The 23,689-nt window shown below is 33.6% G+C and overlaps 2 protein-coding genes and 1 long non-coding RNA gene across 3 annotated transcripts; 2 read left to right on the top strand and 1 right to left on the bottom strand.

Moving 5' to 3' along the window:
* Positions 1–839: 839 nt before the first annotated feature.
* On the bottom strand, positions 840–19,233 carry BIOF (biotin F). Its single transcript, XM_059596112.2, has 12 exons — positions 18,984–19,233; positions 7,324–7,819; positions 6,485–6,627; positions 6,247–6,354; positions 4,978–5,216; positions 4,836–4,877; positions 3,907–3,994; positions 3,506–3,639; positions 3,162–3,250; positions 1,812–1,962; positions 1,657–1,725; positions 840–1,112 (listed from the first exon to the last, which is right to left on the bottom strand). Exons 2-12 carry the CDS (start codon positions 7,604–7,606, stop codon positions 986–988), a joined length of 1,473 nt encoding a protein of 490 aa, XP_059452095.2. The 5' UTR covers positions 7,607–7,819; positions 18,984–19,233; the 3' UTR covers positions 840–985.
* On the top strand, positions 12,725–16,368 carry LOC132166603 (uncharacterized). Its single transcript, XR_009438581.2, has 7 exons — positions 12,725–13,200; positions 13,316–13,421; positions 14,059–14,604; positions 14,973–15,042; positions 15,148–15,310; positions 15,443–15,479; positions 16,215–16,368. It is a non-coding gene; the product is annotated as an uncharacterized LOC132166603 (long non-coding RNA).
* Positions 19,234–19,456: 223 nt separating the features above from the next.
* On the top strand, positions 19,457–23,546 carry LOC132182023 (uncharacterized). The gene is made up of 3 exons (XM_088516826.1): positions 19,457–20,077; positions 20,353–20,528; positions 23,333–23,546. Exons 1-3 carry the CDS (start codon positions 19,457–19,459, stop codon positions 23,544–23,546), a joined length of 1,011 nt encoding a protein of 336 aa, XP_088372952.1.
* The last annotated feature ends 143 nt before the right edge of the window (positions 23,547–23,689 follow it).

Consider the following 23,689-nt stretch of genomic DNA (forward strand, 5'->3'; position numbering starts at 1 on the left):
TAAGAAGACCCAACGTTATAGCTGCGTGTAATGCAATGGTGATTGCATGTGTTGATCTTTTTGGAAGAATACATATATATTAATAATAATAATGTTCCATTGTCTCTTATATACATATGTTGGTAGTTCAATTCTGGATACTTGGCCATGCAAATTTGCAATGATGCAAAACAAATAGGTTCCCTTCGATTGAACATTTTCAAAATGCTCATGCACGTTGGTTGTCCACTTTTTTATAGCTAATCAAATGGGTACTTTTCCCCAAAAAAGAATATAGGGATATCTGGGTCCACCAAACACCATTAACTGCCCGCCTAATTTGCATGAGGATACAATGGCAAGGTGCCAACATTTTCTAGATTATCCCATCCATAACAATACTTTCTTTGCAAGTCATGTAAAGTTACCAAAAAAACAAAAACCAAAAATGAGTTTTCATATTTTCAGAGGCTTAAATTAATGTCAGTAGAAAAGACCGTGGTCCTAGCTTAGATTTCACATGCACAGAGGCAGACAAGAATAATGTAGACCAATAAACCCTTGGAAGTGATCTTAAAGCTTGTTTGAAATTGCGTTTGAAAAATAAAGCTTTTAAGTCAAAAAAATATTTTTTGGCAAAAGCTCAATTTTTAAGTTTTTGCTAAAAGTGTATTTTGACCATTTTTAAGCTTTTTAAATCCTTAAAAGCGATTTTAATTTTTTTACCAAACGACTATCTTTTTCTTCAAACGGACTTTTTGAGTGTTAAACGCACTTTTAAACTCCTTAAACGCAATCACAAACAGGCCATTAGTCAGGTCTTTCGCAAGCAATAAAAGCTTATGGCTGAAAAAAAAAAAAAAAAAAAAAAAAGACCAGGCTGCCCCTTAAAGTATATTTATTACTGCTGATTGACAGAACAATAGCAACATTTCAATCATTCTTGCAAAATTGAATCAATGCAATCCAGGAAAGAAAAGAGGAAGGAAAAAAAAGAATTCAAGCACTACAGCCTTGCATATCCAATTGGGATTTGGTAGCCAATATCTTGGAAATTAATGCAGTGCGAGAGTGCAGTGGTGAGCTTCTTCAGATCATCCATTGTGTGCACTGCACTCAGGGCTACCCTTAGCCTAAGTAGGGGGAAAAAGGAAATTAAAAAGATAAATTAGTGCATTGGAAAATAAAAATAAATAAATAAATAAAGGGTTCACATCCAGAATAGAACGTCAAATGATACTAGAAACTCAAATCAGACTATAATTGATGGCTTTGCTTTCGACGTCCAAACTTTGACATGAATGAATTAGCATTAGCCCTAATATCTCTTCCGCTGTCATCTTATACAAATCTATATGCATATGCATTTCCACTAAATAAAATGAGTTGTATTAAATAGTCTTTTACACAATTCAGTTTGTTGATATTTTGGCCCAATCCAATATAACGTGACTTGAACCATGGACACCTCTGGTCAGTAGATTAGATAGGTGGCACATGGAATATGATGGGAGGATGTGGAAAACGCTAATGCATAAATACATACTCTTATACATGCGTGAAGGATGCAATGAGCAAATCAAATCCCTTGTTTTCGGTTAGCGGAATCAAACATTCTTATTAAAGTCAAATTTTCAGATAAAGGAGGTAAACACCTGGGAACAGCAAACAACAAACCTGCATGAGTTGGGAGGCACTGTTGGGGGTCTGATTGCGGTTACATGGAAGCCAGATCTCAACAAATGCCTGTTCCAGAATGACCAACATTCAGTAGCAGTTTTAACAATGACCATAATCATAGAGAGACAGAGAGAGAGAGAGAGAGAGAGAACCGGCTGGCTTGTAGGGCCTTTTCTTCACTCCCTACAATAAGAGATATTATGGGACTTGTGATGGGGATTCCAGTAAGAGCATGAAAATCATGCACCCGTTGCCAAATTTCCCTTCTACGCCATGTCTCCTTTTTCGCCACAATTACAGCAGCTACATGTCATACTCAAGTTGTTAACATAGAAAGCATTTCACCAACGAGACAATTATTGGATGCAGATAAGAATTTTTATTTCTGAAGGATTGTAACATATAAAGATATCACTCAACTGTAAAATAGTGTGATATGATCTGCAAAAAAGCATCCGAACACATATCCAGACACACACACACACACACACAAAAGACCTCTAATGTCCTAAGTCACATATGGTGTGAGCAGTATTGCCAGCGTGAAAGCGTCAAAACTAAGAACATATTTAAGTCTGTTTATAAAGGACGATATAATTGAAATGGGCATATGAGGGTTCTTACTTATAATACCAAAAAACAGGTATACATATTTGAGTATAAATAGAAATTAATAAATGACACATTGGTTCATAAACTCATTATGAAGAATATAAATTAGCTAGGCCTTTATGTAATTACATATGTTTAACAAATATTTTCAGGCTTTGGTTTTTCTGGGTTCCAGTTACTTTGACAATTCTTCTACATGTTCTTTTGCTCATTCCATTTTCGACTTTGAGAAATGCACCAGAAAGAGTATGGCAGATGAATTGGTCAGCAAGAACGCATCAAAATCAGCTGTTGCAACACTGTGAACTAGGATAAAACTGTAGTGATTCTCTCTAAGAATCCTTTAATTGTCCTTGAATCTTGTATTCATGAAGAAAAAAGAATTCGCATGCTGAAAAGTTAAATTCACTGACTATAAAAAGCGAATTAACAAAATGAGGCCAAATCTGCATTCAGATTGCCCATATACAATCTGAGTTTGAGTCTGTAACCTTTAACAGGCAAATCAAGTACTGAGGTAATGGCTACCTGTCTGCTTTGGCATTTGAAAGTCCCATATTTTTAATATCAAAGCTAAATCTGGAATTCTAACATATCTCCTACAATATGTACATTACTTCCTGACCTTTTATGCATACACAAGACATGCCAGATGATGCAAATCTCCGTAAACGGGAAACTAACCATAGTCAAACAATGAAAAGTACCAGAACCATGAACAAGAAAGAAATTATAGCTCGGATGACACTTCTTCCCCCACAAAAATGGGATAGAGGGTGAGATAGTGGGTTCAAAACCCACTGCGTGCATGTTTACCTTACCAATAATAAAAAACAAAAGAGCTTAATATGTGAATAAATGAACCCAACGAAAGGAATTTTAAGGTTTACCATGGGCAGCTGCAGCAATGGGGACTGGCATAGCAGTTGAAAATATAAAGGAGCGACCCCTTGATTGTATGAGTTGCTTCCAATTTTTGCTGTCATTACAGCATTCAGAAAAAAGGCATAACTAAATCAAACATATTTTCACGTGCATGAGATAAAACATTCAAGGAACTCGTTATATAAATGCAACAGAAAAATGGTTGTTATGATAGATCTAATACAATGAAAAGTCTTATGTTCCCAAAAGTTTGCTAGACGAGTTCTGTTTCTGTTTATTTATTTCTATTCTTCCCCATCAGTACCTTGAGGAAAGAATAAAGAAATAAAAAAATATAAAAAAAGATTACCTGCATGCTATGAATCCGCCACTGCAACCTGCAGCCTTACTCAAAGTGCCAATGCATATGTCAACATCTCCTTCACAATTGAACTCCTCAGCTACTCCACCCCCATTTTTTCCACAAACAAATGTTCCATGAGCCTGACACAATAAAAAAAAAAAACTCTCAAAAAGAGTAACTACTTATTGTTCAGAGCATATATATCTGCATCGAAGTAGGTGAATAGTAAAGCCATTTTTGCCTGTAGCACACAAATAATACCAATGTGCATGTTGATCGCTAATAACTTCAATCCCAATATGCATGTCTACAAGACAGGCTCCAAACAGTTTCTTTTGATTCCATAAGCAACAATATATAAAAGTGACTTTTTTTTTTTGATAAGTTATATAAAAAAAGTGACTTACATCATCAACGATTAACAAAAACTGATGCTTCTTACGAAGCTTTACTAGCTCAACCATTGGTGCAAAATCTCCATCCATACTAAACAAACTGCAATAAAATGAGATTGAAGTCAGCCACCAAGTTCAACAATGCACAGGTACACACTCACACACATGTTGAAACATTGACTTTGTAAATAATGAAGTCACAAGAAGGTTTAGAAGATAAGCTTAAAGAATAACACCTAACATAGTCTCTGTCAGCAGAAGGAACAATCACCAAGACATAGATATCATTAGCTAAACAAACAAAAATGAAAATGTTTCCCATTGATTAACTGAGCCCATCCTAGTACAGTCATTTCTGTGGTGAGAAATATGAACACTAAAGCCAAAACCAAATATGTTTGGTTTCAACATGCAAAACATGTGAAGCCAAGAAGACTTACAATTGATACTAAGTTTTATGCAAAGTGGATGAAGCAATTAAACTCAGGCTTAGACCTTATGCCATAAAGAATAAACCTCATGAATTTGTATTAAAAGACATCTTGGAAGTCCCTTATCTCATTTTCATAACTTATATCATAATCCGTTCTCATTATGGCCTGAATGAGAAGAAAGATTAAATGATATAAGCATGATCAGTTGGGATCCATAAAATAAATGTGCTACATATGGAAACCTTTGACTTTGATGTATAAGTTCTAAAAAGAAATGCAGGATAAATTTGTTGATAATTATTCTCAATCCAATCCAAGATAAAAGTTTGTTAATGTCCATTTGACAACATAATATGTGGAAAAAAGAGAAGAAAATTTAGAATCTCATAGAAAGTACTCAAACAATTTACTGTGTTTTCCTGGTTGTTATTTTTAATTAGTTTTCTCAGCCTCAAGGAGCTTGCAGAAAATGAATTTGAAAGTAACACTTGATATAACATGACTAACCCATCAGTGACAACGACTTTCCTCTTCATTTTGCATTTCGATCTGTCAAAACACAAATGAATTGCAATAATATGAGTCCTGGGTTAGTATGCTTAACAATAACAGGGACACTGAACATTTCAGACAAAAGGTAAAAACCTACAAGAGCTCATTAAGGTGAGACATGTCACAATGTTGATAGATGAACACTTCAACACTTCGGTATCGCTCCGCAAGACGAATACCATCTATTATTGATGCATGATTCAGTGCATCAGAAAATATGGCAATCTTCTCTTCCTCCAAAAGTTTTCTGCCTGCAGCCAAGAGAGCAACAATATTTCCTAATGCTACCATTAAGGCCATATTGGCTGCAAACCCAGTAGGACAAAGAAGGCAATCCTATAGAATAAATTTTAAACAAGAATGCATCAGCTTTCGGTCGAAATAACTGGAAAGGTTATACGATTTACAAGAGGTGATCAAGAGAATACAACCAAAATATTAAACCTAATATTAAACCTCCAAGAAAACCATATAATTAATTTACGTGGTTTCAACAAAATCGAAATACGTATTGAAAATCCATGATCTGAAAAACAGTCATCATTGGAACCAGGTCAATCATGCAAGTAGAATTCCAACACTCTAGATGATATTCTTCCACGCCCTGCCTCATGCCAACATTTCTAACTGCCTTATAGATATTTTGGTTATATTGATATGAACAGGTAGGCTTTATTGAGAAATGGTTTAATATAATATGAAGCACAAAAATAAATAAATAAATAGCTTAAGGAATTGTTATTGTCGTAGAATTTTCATGGAAATAGTTAGAGAGAAAGAGAAGGCTGGCAAATCTTACATAGCCTCTTTCACCCCCTATATATATATATATATATATGTTAAATTACCAATTATTTAAAAAGCTTAGTTACTAGGAAATTGTGAATTTAATCAGTTAATTTATATTTTCACATTCCCCCTCACATGTGGGCTTAAACTTCCTCTCAACAAGTGCGGTCCAACACATGGAATATTTAACTGAAATTGGGGGTAAATTGTTTAAAGGTATACTAGTCTATCGTATATATTCTTGAGTTGTTACTCACCCGGCTGAAAAAACCGTTTTCTTTTCTTAAGGCTTCAAACTATACTACTCATTAAGACTACTATAATAGATAAGCATGGAAGTCCTTTTTGTCAAGGTTTGAACTCGAGATCTTTGCTCCGATACCATGTTATAGAATTTGCATAAAACTACTTAGAGAGAAAGAGAAGGCTAGCGAATCTTATGCACTCTCTCACCCATTTATCATATATAATATTAAAATTCAATGCAATGGCCAAAATACCCCTGTAACAAATCCCTATCAGTAACAGATTCTTCTAATCCTAATAAACTCTTCTAACAATTATTTTACACTTTTACCTCTTTTTTCTTCAGATCTGCCAAGCTTGACTCTAGTAGCCTATGGTAATTGGTATAGCCGCAAATTAGAGCAGAACCCCTTGGGCCCATTCCATGTTTTTGGGCTGCCTGGTTTACAAAAAAGTTCATGATGTTATAGCAGTGTGTTCAGGAGAAGAGGAAAAATAATAATAAAAATAACAAAACCTATGAATCTGGCAAAAGTACAATTTGAGAAAAGAAATATCATCAAGCACACCTTTGCAGCAGCATTTCCAATTGTCGGATGTGAGCTCAAGCCCAAATAATCATTTCCAGAGAACAAAAGTAGCCTTTTGGATTGCTGAGGACAAGCCTTTTCTTCATTATCAGTTACTTCATCTCTACAGGAAGCCTCGTCTCCTTCAATGATGAGCGCCAATGAGAATGATAAGAAGCTACATCTTAGTAATATTCAAGATCTAACAGTTTCTTAATACCAAAAGCTAAGACATCTTTTATACCCTGTTGACGCCATTAAGATTACTCGGTGAAATCAAAGATATCACACATTTAATTATGAAAAAAGTTTCAATCAAAGGTTTATAACTCAGCATAATCGATCAAAATTCAAATATTCTAGGTCACTATATTCTTCAATATCTTCCCCCCAAATTTCCCATTAAATCAAAATGAACTCTGTCGTCCTCATCCGAACTCTATTGTCATCTGTCATGCATCATTTACCAAGAGCATTAGACACCCTCATTCACGTTCCATTATTGTCATCTCTCATCATGATCAAAAACAGAGTTGCATGTAACAAAGAAATAAATGAAACCCATTTCACCGTACAATCCTCATTACGCGACTAAAATCTCACTATACGCATATACATATTATTGATTTTACAATGACGCATTAATACAACAGTGGTCGACGTTTATTTATAATTCTTTTCTCTTTTTTTTGGATGAAAATTCAAAATTAAGGAAAAGTGTCGTTAAGTTCGAAGTTCAGATACGCAGAGCATATTCAAGTTTCAAACATCATTTACAAAATTGAAAAAAAAAAAAATAAAGCAAATAACGACAGGAATAGGAGGAACAAGAAGCGTACCAGTACTGGGAAGGTCACGGATCCATCTTTGAAATGTTTCTTCGGCCATCTGAACCTCCACAGAGGACCGGTCCCAGGGCTGCATTTTATCAAACACCTGGAAGAATTCGTGTCCTTTTTCTTCTTGTTCGGAATTCGAGGAGTTTTGAGTCTCATTTTCAATGGCTTTTCGTGGCTGGTGACTGGAGAGGTGAATGGGTCTCAGAGACCGAAGGAGTTTCAAAGATTGAAGCTTTGCTAGTGCCTCTTCGACCAAGTTGTCCCACAAGCTCATTGTCTCCATTAGCACAGAGAGAGAGAGAGAGAGAGAGATGAGACACTTATTAGAGTAGTTCAACTGCACTGCTAGGCTGCTAGCCAGGTTGAGGTAGTTGGGAGCGTTGGGAAGAGTGACATCAACCACGGGTCGGTAGGCGGCTACGTGCGTGGTTGAATTTCACGACCATTTTTTAGTCTGGCGCTTGGGGCCTACCCCAAAAGGATGTGTTTGACCTTCCTTAAAGTAGTCAAATATATATAATATAATTATAAATATACCCAAAAAGGCAATTGGTTCAAGCAAAAGAACAAAGAACACGGTCAGCAATTAGCTATATTATTGTTGTTTACACAATAACCGCTCAAGGGATGTGTGGGGCGTTCTCAATATTCCTTTTAGCTATGGCATTATTTGCGATTTGGGCATACTACCCATGGCCCTTTATCATGCTCATTTAACAACTCCTAATATTGATGCTAATTTGTTTGCTTCTTTTGTGGCAATAGCTTGTGACATGATTTGGATGGTCAAATATAAAGCTTTTTGAGGGCCCAAATACAATCAACTTTATGGATAGGTCGCCCATCAAAGGTCCGACACCCAATAGCCGAAGGACCTAAGAGACAACTTACAATCAAGGGGTTTGAGAGGCCCGATGGCCAATATATAGAAGAAGGGGACAATCACTTAGTTACATGATTACATCTAATTTGTGTTACCAAAACTTTATTGAAATTTTATTTGACTCGAGTGTCAAACTGGTCTTGTCGGATTTAGCCCCGATGAACCTCTCTAACCTCCTTTCTCTCTTGCAACTCTTCACCCTAGTGGGTGGTGTGCGGTCACTGTACCAACAACTTTAAAATTACAATTCAAGATGGATGCCATTCAACTCACTACAATGTTTAGAGAAAACTTTTTAAGAGCCGGCCTTTTTTTCCTTCTAGGTTCAATTATGAATAATAGATTCATTTTCATGAATTTGTGAATGATTAAATTCCATTGTGAATAATAAATAGATAAGTCCATAATTTAGTAAGCTATCATCATTTTGTTGCGAGCCCACTATTAACAAAGACATTAAAAAGAAAAAAAATAATAATAATAAAAAAAAAAAGATAGATTGGCTCGTTAGAGGGAGTCGTGGCTTTCAATAGTCATAAGGGAACCTAGACTTAGACTTTTTACAAAAACAAGGTCTAAAGATTAATTTCTCCGGCATATTTTTTCATTAATATTCTCCCTTTAAATAGAAGGGAATAAAAAAACATGTGCTTCTCACATTATAAATGACATATGTCACTTTATTAGATAGGTTTGTAGCTATTTTTTGTGGAGATAGAGGAACAATACTAATCAAAATAGAACTCTAAATTATCCAAGTGACCTACTAGGACTAGGACTGATTCTACTACTCACTATGACTCTTAACTCTACTAAGAAACAAATCTGACTCAAACTGGTACTCGGAGTACTAGTCCTTATGAAATTATAATTCCTTATTGGACTTGACTATGGGAAAATTACATCACATTTTCCTTCTTGAATGGCGTAAAAGAATTTAGATTACAAGAAAAGCTTTCTTCAATACATTATTTTTTGATAAGTAGCTTTCTTCAATACATTATATACAGAAAGAGAACATTAATATAAAATAAAGAAGGAATTAAGGATTACAAAGCTAACTCAGCATATTTTCTTATGGAATGAGTTTCCTATTGGAGTAGAAATCGTGTTTCCTTGTAATTTTGAAAAGTTGTAAGGGTTGAAATCCTTTGTTGTCTGCACTGAATGCCTTTCCTGCAGATCCTGCATTGCTTTCCCTTCCTTGAAGGCCAATTTTCTCTTGTCCAGAACTATCCTCAATGATATATAATGTTTTCCAATATTCTTGGAAAGAAAATAAGAATAAAGCTAATAAATGATTCCCTTCACAACTACATTACCTGAAATCAGCAAGGATATAAGGAAATTGGGAACCATTCATTATACATAAGAAATCGAACAGTTTACTACCATTGTACAACGTAAAAAGTTAAAAGGATTTCCAATTCCAAGCAAATAGATCAATTAGACATACACATGTAGGGGTGTAAGCGAGCTAATACAACTCGACAGCTCGCTCGATACCCGCTCGGTTAAGCTCGAGCTCGACACTGTACAAGCCCGCTTGTTACTGTTAAAACCCGCTCGATTAGTTAGTGATACATACCCGGCTTGCTCGATAAAACTCGACGGGGACTCGTAAGCTCGATTCGTTTAAGACTCGAACCGGCTCGTTAGCACGACTTGTTAGCTCGTTCATATATATATATATTACAAAAAAAATAGTTATATATATATTTAAATATGTATATTAGTAATTAAATAATATATGTTATATGAATTATTTAATATTTATGTATATGTATTAGTTGACATACTAACTAGTTAGATCATAAATGAACATATTATCTAGTTAATCAATATATATTAAGTAAATATAATTAAGTACATGTTACTGAATACTTCTATGTATATTACTTATTTTATTATACATGTGTTATATATTAGTATTAACATACTAACTAGTAACTAGTTAGTTAATAAACTAACATATTAACCAAGTTAATATATATTAAATTACTAACTTAGTATAATTAACTATAGGTTATTTTGACAAAGAAAAAATTATACGTTACTTAATATTTGTATGACGATTATATATACGAATATATAATATACATACTTGTTAGTTAACATATAAGTTACTAACTTAGTATTACTAAGTAAGTTAACTATTTCCCTTTTACAAAAACAAAAATAAAGTAAGCTAATTAACACAAGTTACATAAATAGTAACTAATATGAAATATCATGACATATGGTTAAGTTGTTAACCAATTAAATCTATAACTATATTGAATAGTTAAAATACAAGCAAATATTAACAAATTATATATATATAATATGACATAAGTTATAAGAATACAAGTTCATATTAAAACAATAATTAAGTACATAGAGACTTAGTTCAAATGTATGTTATAAACTTATAAGTCCTTATAAATTATACTTATACATATATACAAACGCTTTTTTTTAACCATTTTCTCTTAATTTCGTAGCCATTTTTTAAACCATTGTTTTTTACCAATTTTTAAACCGACTTTGTTTTACACATAAACAATTGTTTAACTATTTATTTCTTACTCAAAGAGTCAAAAACGACGTAGTTTTGCACTCTTAAAAAGTGATGGGTTCATTAATGTTAAAAAATTATGTCTTAAAAAACCGGTTTAGCCTTTAAAAAAAATGGATTCGCGCCACATGTCGCAATTTATTAAAAAAAAAGTCAATAGTATTCAATTCGTAGCATTAAACCATTAAAAATTGAATTAATACTATGTTATCTAGTATCTTCATATCTTCTTCAACCTTTAATTTTTGAAAGTCTCATAGTTCAAAATGGAAACAAAAAAAAAAAAAAAAATTAATAAATGATCCAAAGATGGAAAGTCTCATTCGAAAATTATCCTCTTTTCCGATTTCATGATTTTCCAACTGATCAAAGTTCAAGTCCTTAAATCATTCCATAAAGGATCAGTAATAAAAAATGTTAACAAATTATAATTTACAAAACCTCACTCAGCCACTTGCATTAAATTTTTTTATTTGAATATGTCATGAATTATTGAATTTTCATATATGAGGAGTATAACCAATTATTCACCTAGTATAAGCGTTAGATCAATTTTTAATGCAATATAACAAATTGCTATTTAGATAGTGTTCAAAAAACAATTACTCTTTAGACAATATTTAAACAAATAATGTCCCATTTAAATAAATAAATAAATACAGATATTATTTTTTAATGGTATTACTAATAATTATTAACTTAATATATTTTTTTTAAATACTTTAATGTCATTAATTAATATAAACAGTTCCCATTATAGTAATTTTTTAAAAATACTACCAAGTTAATGATAGTTAATGCCAAAAAGCAAAACCGGTGCTAATTAAGGATTTATATTTAAATCACCTAAATTATCGTGAAAATGCACTAAAGCGTTCAATTTTTTTTATTAAATGTGAGCCGTTGATGAGTGATTGTGGGTTACAGTTATAAGGCATAAATTCACATGGAAATAATCTCATGTCCCGCATGTCCATCACAGCTTAAAGATCCAACGATTTTCATTTAATCATCAACTAAGATCTTTTATTCTATAGTTAGTATCAATCTTTTATATATATATATATATAGTAGACTACTTAGTATATATTCTAACATATGAAATTATTAATATTAGTTTTTTTTTTCAACATATTGAATTTTTTTTAAATAAATTAAATTATAAAGAATTAAGCAATTTATACTAACACAATTATAAATTAAATCTTTTTTTTTTTCAACCCTAAGTCCCTAATTGGCTAATTATACTAAAAAGAGAATTAAATTTAAACATTTAAAGTTATTAAACAATTTAAACCATTCTTTTTTTTAAAAAAATAAAAACAAAATACAAAATACATTTAAAGCTTAGATCAGTGTGACATGTGTCAAGTGAGTGGGTTACAGCTATATTATATATATATATATATATATATATATATATATATATATATATATATATATAGCACTTTGTATATTGGAATGCATACGGTGTGGCTAAGTGTACTGTCCTCCATATATTTCAACGACTAGGATTTAGTCGAAATTTGATATACGTTCAGGATGACTGCATAGAATTACAAAGCGTAGATCTCACAATAACGCGTGTATAGGAGATTAAATTCTGAAGAAGTTTTGATTTTTGAATGGCTGACATGTGGGCCCGTGAGGGAGAAAATCCCTCAATTTTCGGTGTCAACCTGGCCGTTAGATTTTTTAATCTTCCAATCCTAACCATTTGTTTCAGAATATTGAATATAAGGAAATTATATGGTGCTTTAATTTTTCATAGGATCTCTTTGTTTGATATAATCTGACAACTTAAAATTAATTAATAAATACTGAACGGTGAGGATCAACTTATATGTCGATTTTATATGTGAACACATGTAGGAAAAAAAAAGCAGAAACTCTGTCTCTCATTATGAACGACGTGAAGTGCTCACACAATTTTTTTGAAGCAATTAATGCTTTGCATTCAATGCAATGGCTCCTCTCAACTACTTGTTATCAGAGAAAGGAAATTTAACGGCTTGATTTTCATTCTAGGGTTTCTAGCATTTGATCTAATGGCTTCTAAGCCATCTAAACAAATTGGTTTTGAGATTCTAAAGGGTTTCAAAACCCTTTTCGCCGAGTTAGAACCAGACGGCCAAAAAATAATACAGAAAAGAAGTATTACCTATCCCATCTCGCCGCCGTTTCTCTGATTTTGTGTCTTTCTCTCCTCACACACGCCAATGGAAGAGGCAAACAATACTCTTGATCTGATTGATATGGTACTCATCATCGCCATTCGTCATTTGGTTTATTTGGGCGTGGATGTTTCTTGTTTCCCCATTTGGCTAGTCGCTCTCAATTTTCTTCCACACAAAATTGAGAGGAAGAGCATTTTGAATAGTCTGAATCAAGAACCCCCACAATATCTCTCGATTCTTCAAGAAGACTTCAAGCTACAGTTATGTTAAATTTTTCCTTTGATTTTCGTATCATTTTATTTCTAGTTGGAGTTCAATTTTCAGTATATCTAAGCTTGAATGTTAACGTGATTTTTTTGCTTTTTAATCTTTCAGGGACAACTGTTAAATTTTTCCCTCTTTGATCCTAATTGTCGAATCTGCAACTGTAAGCCACAACCCGCATCCAGATACAACAACATACTGACTCTGTCACTCTAAGGTTATTTTCATTTGTTATGAAATTTGTAGTTGTTTTAATGTATGAACTGAAATTTTGAAAGTGGGTTTTGGTCAAATCTTTAAAATTTCTTGATTGATGCCGGTCTTTTTTGTTCAAGTTCTTGTTTGAAATTCGTACATAGTTTTATTTTTTATTATTATGTTTCTGAAATCAATGGGATGATGTTCTTGAATTATTTCTAATGTCAATTCGACTACATGTTTCTGGAATCTGTTAGAATTATTCCTTTTTTTATTTGGGTCCAAGAAGTTGTTTTACATAATTTTGAGAGGACAAATATCAATTTTTAATGTGTTTCTGATCTGTTTTTCCATTAGGAACTAGGATGTAATGATATTTTATATTCTTGTTAGACCCAGTTATTCGAAGATATGTTCTAACATTTATCTTTAACCATTTATGCTATGATTCTACTCTGATTTTTGTTAAATGATTTATGCTTTGGTTTATGCTCATATTAATGATTTCTACTATGATTTATGCTGAATGATTTATGTTTTGGTTTATGCTCTGATTTATGCTTAATTTTTATGCTTTCAAGTTCATATTGTGAGTCAATTTTTGGTTCATCTTCTAACCCTATCTTTTTCTAATAATACATACTATAATATCTTAGAAGAGATGGAGGAGGAAGATGTGAACAACCTTGAACCAGTTGAGGTAGAAGAGTATGAAAACGAGGATTCATTTGGAATTAGTAATGATGTTATTGTTGCTGACCCAGAAAAAATTGGGGACCCGGTTGTAGATTCTGCCATTAATGAAGTTGTTAATCAAGAAGATCCATTGGATGCTTATCAAGAAGATCCACTGGATACTGAAATGGAGATTGACAGATTGTCTTACGACTCTTACCAACCTTACTTTTGCAACTTTACATTTGTATTAAGTTTTAAAGATGATAATATTATTGCATATTTGATGTTTGACTTCCTATTTAATGATTTGTTGGCCAAAGTAGTTGCATATTTATTTGTTAATTATTAATTGGATTTATCTTTTTTAATCCAAAATACTATACATTCTGGGTCTGCAATGTCCCTCCCGATATTGGGTTTGGATATATTTGTTTTCCGCTAGGTATGTAGGAAAGTTGCTTAAAGGACAGACAATTGAGGTCATTGGTGGTGGTCGTATTGGATCTACTTATGCCAGAATGATGGTAATTCCTTATTTTCTAAAATTTCAAATTGAATTTGTTAAATCTTTATGTCAATTTGCCTCAACAAGTTGAATATGTTGGATGCCTAATGACTAAGTTGATTAGTCCAGCAATCATCCATCATAAGTTATCAAACTTGATTGTTAGAAATGATTACTTTGAGTCGTGGGTTTTTGTAGCATTTACCGTGAATAATCCATGTTTTTTTTGTTTTCTGTTCTTTTTTGTTGTTTCTGTTTTTAATTTTGGCTATGTTTGGTTGATGATAATTTTGTCTATGTTTTGTTTCTGTGATTTTGCTTGTGTGCTACTTTAGTAAGTTTATGACTTTCATTGCCAACCTATACATACTTTCCTTGTTTCCTCAGGAATCTGTGAAGACCAAGCACCCTTAGCTTCATTATGAGTCAAAGTTATACATGCTTCTACAAGGAGGGAGTAAGTTTCCTCTTTTAGTCCTTTTGTCTATAGTGAGTTGATATGAAGGGATTTAGTTAAAATCAATTTATGTATCTACTTATTTATCTTTTTATTTGTATGAAGCGAGTATCACCCATCTGAAATGGTTTGGTGTTGAGGGCGAGTACAATGTTATGGTTATTGACCTTCTAGGGCCAATCGAAAGTTTGCAATCCTAGAAGACTTGTTCAACTATTGCAATCGAAAGTTTTCTTTAAAAATAGTTTTGATGCTTGCAGATCAGTTAGTAAGTATTCAATGTTTTCAATGAAAGGTATATTTGGTAATATGTTATTACTTCTCCCAAAAAACAATGAAGGTATATTGGTTAAAATGGCTTTCATACTGATACTTTTCCTTTTCCTGTTTTTTTATTTAGATAAATAGAGCTCAGTTTAGGGCGCAAAGCTAATCAGGTAAACTTTTCTATGTGGTATTCTTGCGTTTGTGTACGTTTTCATCTTCTTTTACTTTAAATACATGCAAACATTGGACCTTAGTACATAAATATCTTTGCATCAGGTCACCTTCAATTCTATTCAAGACTCTGTTTGGCTTTTGTAGGAAATATTGGACATCTTGAAAATGTGAATGTTGTGATAATATTTTGTAGCTATGGTTGAACTGGTCTATGGTTTAATTGGTTGTTTTAGGGTTTCTTAGATATGTTTGCTGGGGATAGGGGCAAAGTATCAAATTCTGAAGAAGTATTGGCAATTGCTTGGTATAACACTTAGTAAGACCAAATGTATTTAGGTTATGGCCCTGTATAGGAATCCTTTAGTTGATTTTGCCGAGTTGATAAGTATAATATGTCCTTATGTGAAGAATGACTATTAGATCTCTCTTGCTGATGAAAGAAAATAGTCTATATAATAGGGGTATACCCTTTTCTTTCATGTTTTCATGGATGTTGGCCTCAATTACTAATGAATTTCTGGCTTCCTGATGCATTGATATGCTACTCATATTTTCCATGTTAGTATTTGTCGCTTGTTTGTCAATATAAAGTACCCCCACCAATTTTTCCTCTGTTCATGTGGTTTTCTTTTTGGTACAGAGAAAACAAAAATCTCACAGGAACAACTTAACCAATTTGAGATTTGTTTCTGCAACTGTGTTTTTGACATGGATGCCATTATTTGTGTTAGGTGATGCCCGAGTTACAAAATGTTGGAAATGGAGGCTACGTTATATCAAACCAGTGCAAGTGATCGATGGAAAATAGAATATTTTTATATGGAGTTTCCTCTACACATTACAATTTTCTGCATTAGTTATTTGATTTTTGCATTTTATATTTGCTTTGTGATTTATAATTTTTAATTTTTAATTGTAATTGAAGGTTGAAGCCTTGAATTTATGAGATTGTATTTGTAAATTTTAATTGTTTAGTGACTCAGTATGAAGTGAATATGTCAATTTGCATTTTTGCAGCAAATTGATTTTTAATTTATTAGATTGTATTTGTAAATTGTAATTGTTTAGAAGGGTTAAGTGAATGATAAAAGAAAGTGTAATTGTAAATTTGTTTGGTTTTACTTTTTGTAATGGATGGGGCTAATGGCATTTTTGGTTAATTGTGTTTGATTTTTGATTGTTTTTATTTCTAAATTCCATCTGAAACTTGGTTTTGAAAGTTGGAATTGGATTTTTAAGAATTTAAATTTTTTAAGAATTTTTATTGTCCATTTTTTATTTTTTATTTTTTATTTTTTAATTTAAACGAGCTGAGCGAGCCGAGTGCCCGATAAAGCACTCGGCTCGGGTTGTGGACGAGCTCGAGTTCGATCTCGCACACAATGTTAATGTTACCGAGCCGAGCCGAGTCCACCATTTAGGGCTCGTCACGAGCTCGAGCCGAGCTCGAGCTTTTTGAACAGTACATGCGAGCCGAACTTGGACACCCGTAACTCGCCCGAGCTCGGCTCGTTTACAGCCCTATACACATGCAAAGCCAAACACTAGTGCACAGCCCAAGTCTCTTAAAATCAAATCAAACACCCACAAAACTCAACAAGAAGTCAAGAAATTTAACAGGCACAAAGATTACCACATCCCAACATTACTCAGATCACCGCATTGATCAACTAACATAACCCATTTCCCAATCAAATCAAAATACACCTAAAACCACCCAAAAACAACAGTCATTGCCAAAAAGAAACCACCTAGGACTTCCTTGTTTGTTTTGGTTAACATTAAAGATGAGTATATTTTGCTGAATATGACATATTTTAATTGTGAAATTAACCCCAGGGAACTGAATTAGGATCAGCCTACAATCAAAAGCATTTGCATCGTATTCTCATAATACAATCAGCTAATTCTGATAACAATATATTTATAAGTTTAAAGCTTTAAAAATGACCAAACCAACATAAGAATAAAATTGAAATAAATTCATAGCAAAATACAAGACTGTTATGCAGAACAACAATGTTCTTACTTAGACAAGTAATAAACCGAATTAAATGAAGAATATATGCACTGAAAAAAGAAAGCTTATTTCATACAGCATAAAACAAAATAAACCATACCAATGCTCGTGATATGAGAATCAAAGAAGAAAGGTCTTGTTCTCAATAACCCAACAGTAGAATTTTATATATGCCAATGCTATTAAGTCAGCCAATGAATGAGTATCAACATAATCATCTCTAAAACTAGCATTGTGGAAACATAAAGAAAATATGAAGTGTAATGAGATTCTTGAAAATGTCACTAAAAAAAATCACATTTCTAAAGAAGGGGAGAAGTATAAAATGAAAGTAACATGTATAATATATGGATTTTCATCATACGCATTAGCTAATGTCCCTAAAGCAGTCAACTGGTCGTTATAATTAGTTCGAGAAAATGTTTAATAAAGCCTCAAATAGACAATACACACAGAAATCCCATAAACCCTACGCCACTTTCATTGGAAGAGGTAAAAGTTAAGATAACAAAGTAAATAAAGTCTCTTAGTGAATAATATGAATTTAAGATTAAAAAAAAAAAAAATTGATAATACAACAAGAGAATATTTGACACACTAATTCCCACAAAGAATCACCAACAGATTTACAAACTTTGTTTTTAAATGTTTTGCTTCTATGGCTGGAGGTGTTATCCAAATCCCAAGAGGAAGAGTGATAGTAGTAGAATGTAAATAAGTCTGTCCCTTAACAACTATGAACCGGAAGTTCAATCACATTCTTCCACAGACCAAATAGAAATAGAAAAAAAAAAAATTTAAAAAAAAAAATGTAACATTCAAGGGATCAAAAAAATCAAAAATCAAAATCAAAATCAAAAACAGCATTGAACAAAAACTTTACTTCTTCTGCTCTAATATTGATAAAACCCCAAAAGATGATAATCATATATCATAAATGTCATTCCATTCCACAATAGGCATACATTAGTATAGAGTGGAATTAAACTAAAGCCACCAAATACATTACACTAATCAAAGGACCCAGCCACCCATCCACAGGGCAGAGAAAGATTTCCCCTTATTTCAGATCCATATTCTATCAGCCAGGGTATACAGAAGAAGTATAGGGATTTCCAATAAAATGTTTTCTAATATTCTTGGAAGGATAAGGTAATAAATGCTTCCCTTCGTAATTTCATTTACGAAAATCTGTAGAAACATAAGGAAATCGGGAACATTATGCAGCAAAAAATGGTGCAGCTACAACATTTATACATGTAAATCATTGATGGGATGTCTAATTCTAAGCAAATAGATTAATTAGACACAAATATGCTACTCTGTTAAAATAAAATCAGACACCCGCCAAATCTCGACGGGAAATCAACAGCCAACCCACAAAACCCAACGATCCAACATAACTTTAACAGACCCAACTCCCAAATCCCATGATTCAGTAGAACTCACCCACAAAACCCAACGATTTAGCAGAACTTACCGACAAAACCAACAGACAAAGGTGACGTACATCCCCCATTGCGTATTTGATAAACCTCGTTGGTGGAGGAGCTTTTGAGGCCGTCGTTTTGCTATGTAGTAGGGCCGCACACAACACCATTCTCGCTTTCTTGCCAAAATACCGTCAAGCGGTAAAAAATAAGAATCCCACTTTTACCTTGCTACTTAACTCCTCAAAAACATCGAACGGCTGCCATGTGTCCATCCCAACAACCACAATCAGATCACTACCATCGCTTCGAACTCATCCGTCATTAGTAATCTCAATCCACTTTTCCTACCCGAATAACCGAATAAAACAGACTTTTGAAATTTAAAATATAGGCGGTGGAGTCTCTATATATTTGAGTTTTGGGTAACGAACTTGCACGGTGAGAGTAGAATTAAGTTTTATCATCTGTCTACCGATAATCATTTGTGTTTGAAATTCTAGTCTTGCAGGAGAAGATAGAGATGACGCTACCGCTGGGATTTCGCTTCCGTCCCACTGATGAAGAGCTTATATTTGAGTATTTGTTGAGGAAGGTCAGGGGAGAAGAGCTGCCTTGGGATGGCATCCCTGAATTTGATCTTTATGGAGACAAGGCCCCCTCGCAAATATTTGGTGATCTTGGTGGTCGGGAGGAGGAAAAATATTACCTGTTTACAAGGATAAAGAAATTCAGCAAACGCGTGGCAAGAACAGCCGGCGGCGGGACTTGGCATGAAGGCTATTGTAGTCAAATATATGATAGCTCGGGTCTGTTTGTGATTGGACTCAACAAACAATTCTGTTTCAAGGTCGGACACGGATCTTCCATGAAGAAAACCGACTGGATTATGCACGAATTCTCCTTGTCGGGTGACTTGCTGGAGGGGGAGCAAGAACTGTCTAGCACCTGGGTTCTATGCACAGTTAATAAGAAGGTAACGGAAACAAGAAGAGGCGTGAAGAGATGTTATGAGGATGTTCAGAGTCCTTGCCCCATTAGTGCCATCACCGCCGTTGAGGCTCCAACTCCATTCCGTGAAACTCCACTGCCCAAGCCACCTGATTCATCAGTGGATGAAAGCAATGATGAGTATTTTGCTTCTGTATTTTGTTAGTTTGCAATTTCCTTCGCAAGAGAGCGGAACTGTTGTATATGATGTTTTGTTAAACAAATTATTATTTGAAGATGACAAGTTTCTTTTTTTTTCTATTCTTTATTTTATTTAAAAATATATAAAATAAGAATAAAGTGGGGCCAAAATAGAGTGCTTTCTTATGCAACTTGCAGAAATGCTGTTTTTCTTAAAATTATGATGATTTTTGTTTGTAATATATTTTGACTTGATGGTTTCTTTTGTAACAATTATCTGTTGCTAAGGTTCAGAGGGATGTGTGCATCAACCAGTTTGCTGATCTCGGGTATTTGTGCAATAATATGATGGTTTTTGTGATTGTTATTCGGTTCCCTTTGAATGTCTGCTATAATATGATGGTTTTTGTCATGGTTGTTTCCTTTAATGTTGTTGATCTTATATGTGCTTTTGCACAGGCTTGGTAACTAACCTGTAATGTTATTGTGTCTCACATTGATGGAAAATTCACCTTCTATATTGAAAAGAAAAAAATAATACACTACCCTTTTTTTACATTCATTCATTCAAAAAAAAAAAAAAAAAAAGTAGAATATTCTTACAATAAGCAAATTGATTACATATATATAATATAGATCATGGAACCACTAGCATCAAAAGTAACATTTTGGTCTTGCTTCTTTTTCCTTCTCTGTCAACTCTCGATATTGGTACCACTCTGCTCCAGCTTTGGCCACGGGCAATGGAGGCCTAGCAAAAATCTCGACTGGCTTGGGGCCATGCACAGTTAAATGCAGTTCTTTGACTGTTTCCTCTATATTTGGATCAGATATTTTGACTGATTTGCTCCTGTTGTCGACATGCACCATGTTTTTGTTATGTTTTGTTTTGCAATGGCAGTGGAGTTTGCAGGTGTGATTCATATCCCTAAGCACAAATTACAAGTCATATGTTATCTGTTTGTGCTTACTATATATATACTTGATCATCTTTAAAACCCCCACAAATTTTATGACTTATATCAGAATTTTTAAAAACTAATCATTTGGGAAAAAAAAAGAAAAAAAAAAGGGGGAGAAAAGGAGAGAGGAAAATTTTTATGTCAAAACAGTTTTATTAAAGCAGCAACAGAACTATATAAACCGAAAGTAATCAAAAAAAAGAAATAAACAAACTGTGAGTATGCTAATTAATTCAGATTTTGGATGGTTAGATTAATATATTACAATATTTAGAAATTTCAGCAAGTTGCCTCCAAGATCACAGATCTCGAAGAAAAAAGTAGTTAGGGAATTCTTAACATGCTGCCACCAGGTCTCGAAGAAAAACCACACAAACTGTTTGGTTACATAAACCTTGCACACATGAAGAGGCCAAGGAATACATAGACAAATTAAAGCCATCACTAAACTGTGACAAGTTCACAACATCAGTCCCTATTAAGTGCTTCAATTTAGGAGAAAGGGGCAGTAAGATTATGAAATGTTATAGTCAATTGCGTTACACATAAACTCAACATCCAACTTCCAAATTGTGGAATACAATGTTTGTGGAAGAAAATTTTCCCTTTCAAAAAATTTTCAACCAAAAAAGGAGTAAAATTTTGAAAAACATTCACAAGAAAAATTGAGGAAAAAAAATATAGACAAAATATCCTATACTCCTTCAGCTCTATCTTAGTTGCCAGGATCACAACTAAGCTCAACAACTACATCTTGAACTTCAAATTTTCAAATCTCAAATATAATAAGAGTATGCTAATTCGGAGAAAGGAAGAATCAGTGTGATGAGGCTTATGAAGAAGAAGCAGGAGGAAGAGAACTTACAGTGCGAAATTGCAAAGGAGGAGAGAAGGCTCGGATAGAGGAGTTGCAGACAGGATATGAACACCAAAAAATTGGTCAGATACGAAGGGATGCTGGATTTTCAGGCAAAAAATCAGCTCTCTGTCTTTTCATCTCTCTCCAACTCCTTGAGACGATTGGATTTTCGAGCCCTCCTTTCCGTTTTACTCTCAAATGTTATGCCAATACTTCTGTGTCAGCCAAAACGATGAGAATTAACATTGTCATCTCCAAAACTAGCAAAACGGATTTATAAAGAACATAAAATGGAAAAAGATTCCAAGAAGTATCACCGAAATATTTAAAAAAAAAATGCATTGCTAAAGGTAAGGGTGGAAGTTTGAATCATACTAACCTTCGGTTTTCATCCAAAGCAGCAACTTATGTCTTTGTAATATCCAACCAAACATTATAATTAGAATGAGGATGTGCTTCAAAAAGTTCCTAATAGTCTCTCTAAAATGTATCTTATGTCGCTTCTATGATTAACTGAAATAGTAGGCAAAGACATCAAGATGACAAAGTGAATAATGTAATGAATCTACAGAGGTATTAATGCTCAATAGGATATATTTATATATAGATAAAAAAAAAAAAAAAAAAAAAAAACAAAAAACAATTTTGATTAATTATACTCAACAAAGAGTATCAAAAGATTTAGAACATTCCATTCAACCAGTACATGATTTTTGAATTTTGGGGAAACTATGCAAAAGAAAATTGTGGGGTGAAGGGGGCTTTCAGAATCAAATGCAAAATTTGAGATCTTTTTTTTTTTTTTTTTTTTTTCTGTGAAAAAAAACCCATAAACAGGAAATTTGAGACACAGACTGAGTCTCAAGCAAAAATTTCAAACTACATAACTAAACAAATCAAGTTTTCATTGGGAATTAATAAATAAATAAAAGGCAACAAATATGATCATTTAGTGCACTTCAACCGCTTGATAATTTTGCAACAAAATCCAAAATTAGGCCAACAAATTCTAAACAAATAGAAATAGAATTAAAAAAAAAAAAAAAAAACAGCATTGAACAAAGAAAAACCCAGCCCAAAAAAAAAAAAAACACACAAATATCTAAACGACGCGTCGTCAAGGCCACTGAAGACATTAACCGACTATAGAGTACGGCACGTCGTCTATCTATCATTAATTACATATAACGGTCATATTGGAAAGGCCAGTGCGAAGTCGAAATATAAAAGGGGGGGGGGGGGGGGATCATATGTCCAGATTATGATTTATGCATGTGCAAAATTGCGTTCCATAACCTATCCGCCGATAATCGTTTATAGGGTTTCTAGTCTTCTACGAGAAGAGAAAGGAGTGATCGATCTAAAGAAAGGAAACATGAAGATGCTGCCGGGATTTCGTTTTCGGCCCTCTGATGATGAGCTTATAACCTACTATTTGTTAGGGAAGGTCAGGGGAGAAGAGATCACTTGGGGTGGCATTCGTGAGTTTGAGCTTTACGGAGAGAAGGCCCCCTGAGAACTTTTCGGTGAGGAGGAGGAAAAGCATTACATTTTCACTAGGCTCAAGAAATCCAGCAAACGCTTGTCAAGAACAGCCAGGTGTGGGACTTGGCACGAAAGCTCTTGCAACCAAGTATATGATAGTGAGGGTCAATGTGTGATTGGACTCAACAAGCAGTTTTGTTTCAAGGTTAAACTCGAATCGCGCATGGAGAAATCCCACTGGATCATGCATGAGTTCTCCCTGGCGGGTGTCTTTGAGCAAGAACGGTGTAACAACTGGGTTCTATACGCCGTAAACAAG

The sequence above is a fragment of the Corylus avellana genome, chromosome 5 (assembly GCF_965113065.1).
Source record: "Corylus avellana chromosome 5, dhCorAvel1.hap1.2, whole genome shotgun sequence".
Taxonomy (NCBI): Eukaryota; Viridiplantae; Streptophyta; class Magnoliopsida; order Fagales; family Betulaceae; genus Corylus; species Corylus avellana.

Excerpts from the sequence above, each read along its gene's own strand:
- BIOF (XM_059596112.2), bottom strand. The coding sequence starts at position 7,606 with ATGGAGACAATGAGCTTGTGGGACAACTTGGTCGAAGAGGCACTAGCA. Across the intron at positions 3,995-4,835 it reads AAAGTCGTTGTCACTGATGG|TTTGTTTAGTATGGATGGAG; the intron begins GTTAGTCATGTT and ends ATTTTATTGCAG. Across the intron at positions 3,640-3,906 it reads TTTTGTTAATCGTTGATGAT|GCTCATGGAACATTTGTTTG; the intron begins GTAAGTCACTTT and ends TTATTGTGTCAG.
- LOC132182023 (XM_088516826.1), top strand. The coding sequence starts at position 19,457 with ATGACGCTACCGCTGGGATTTCGCTTCCGTCCCACTGATGAAGAGCTT. Across the intron at positions 20,078-20,352 it reads ATGATGAGTATTTTGCTTCT|GTTCAGAGGGATGTGTGCAT; the intron begins GTATTTTGTTAG and ends TCTGTTGCTAAG. Across the intron at positions 20,529-23,332 it reads TGTGCTTTTGCACAGGCTTG|GTCAGGGGAGAAGAGATCAC; the intron begins GTAACTAACCTG and ends TTGTTAGGGAAG.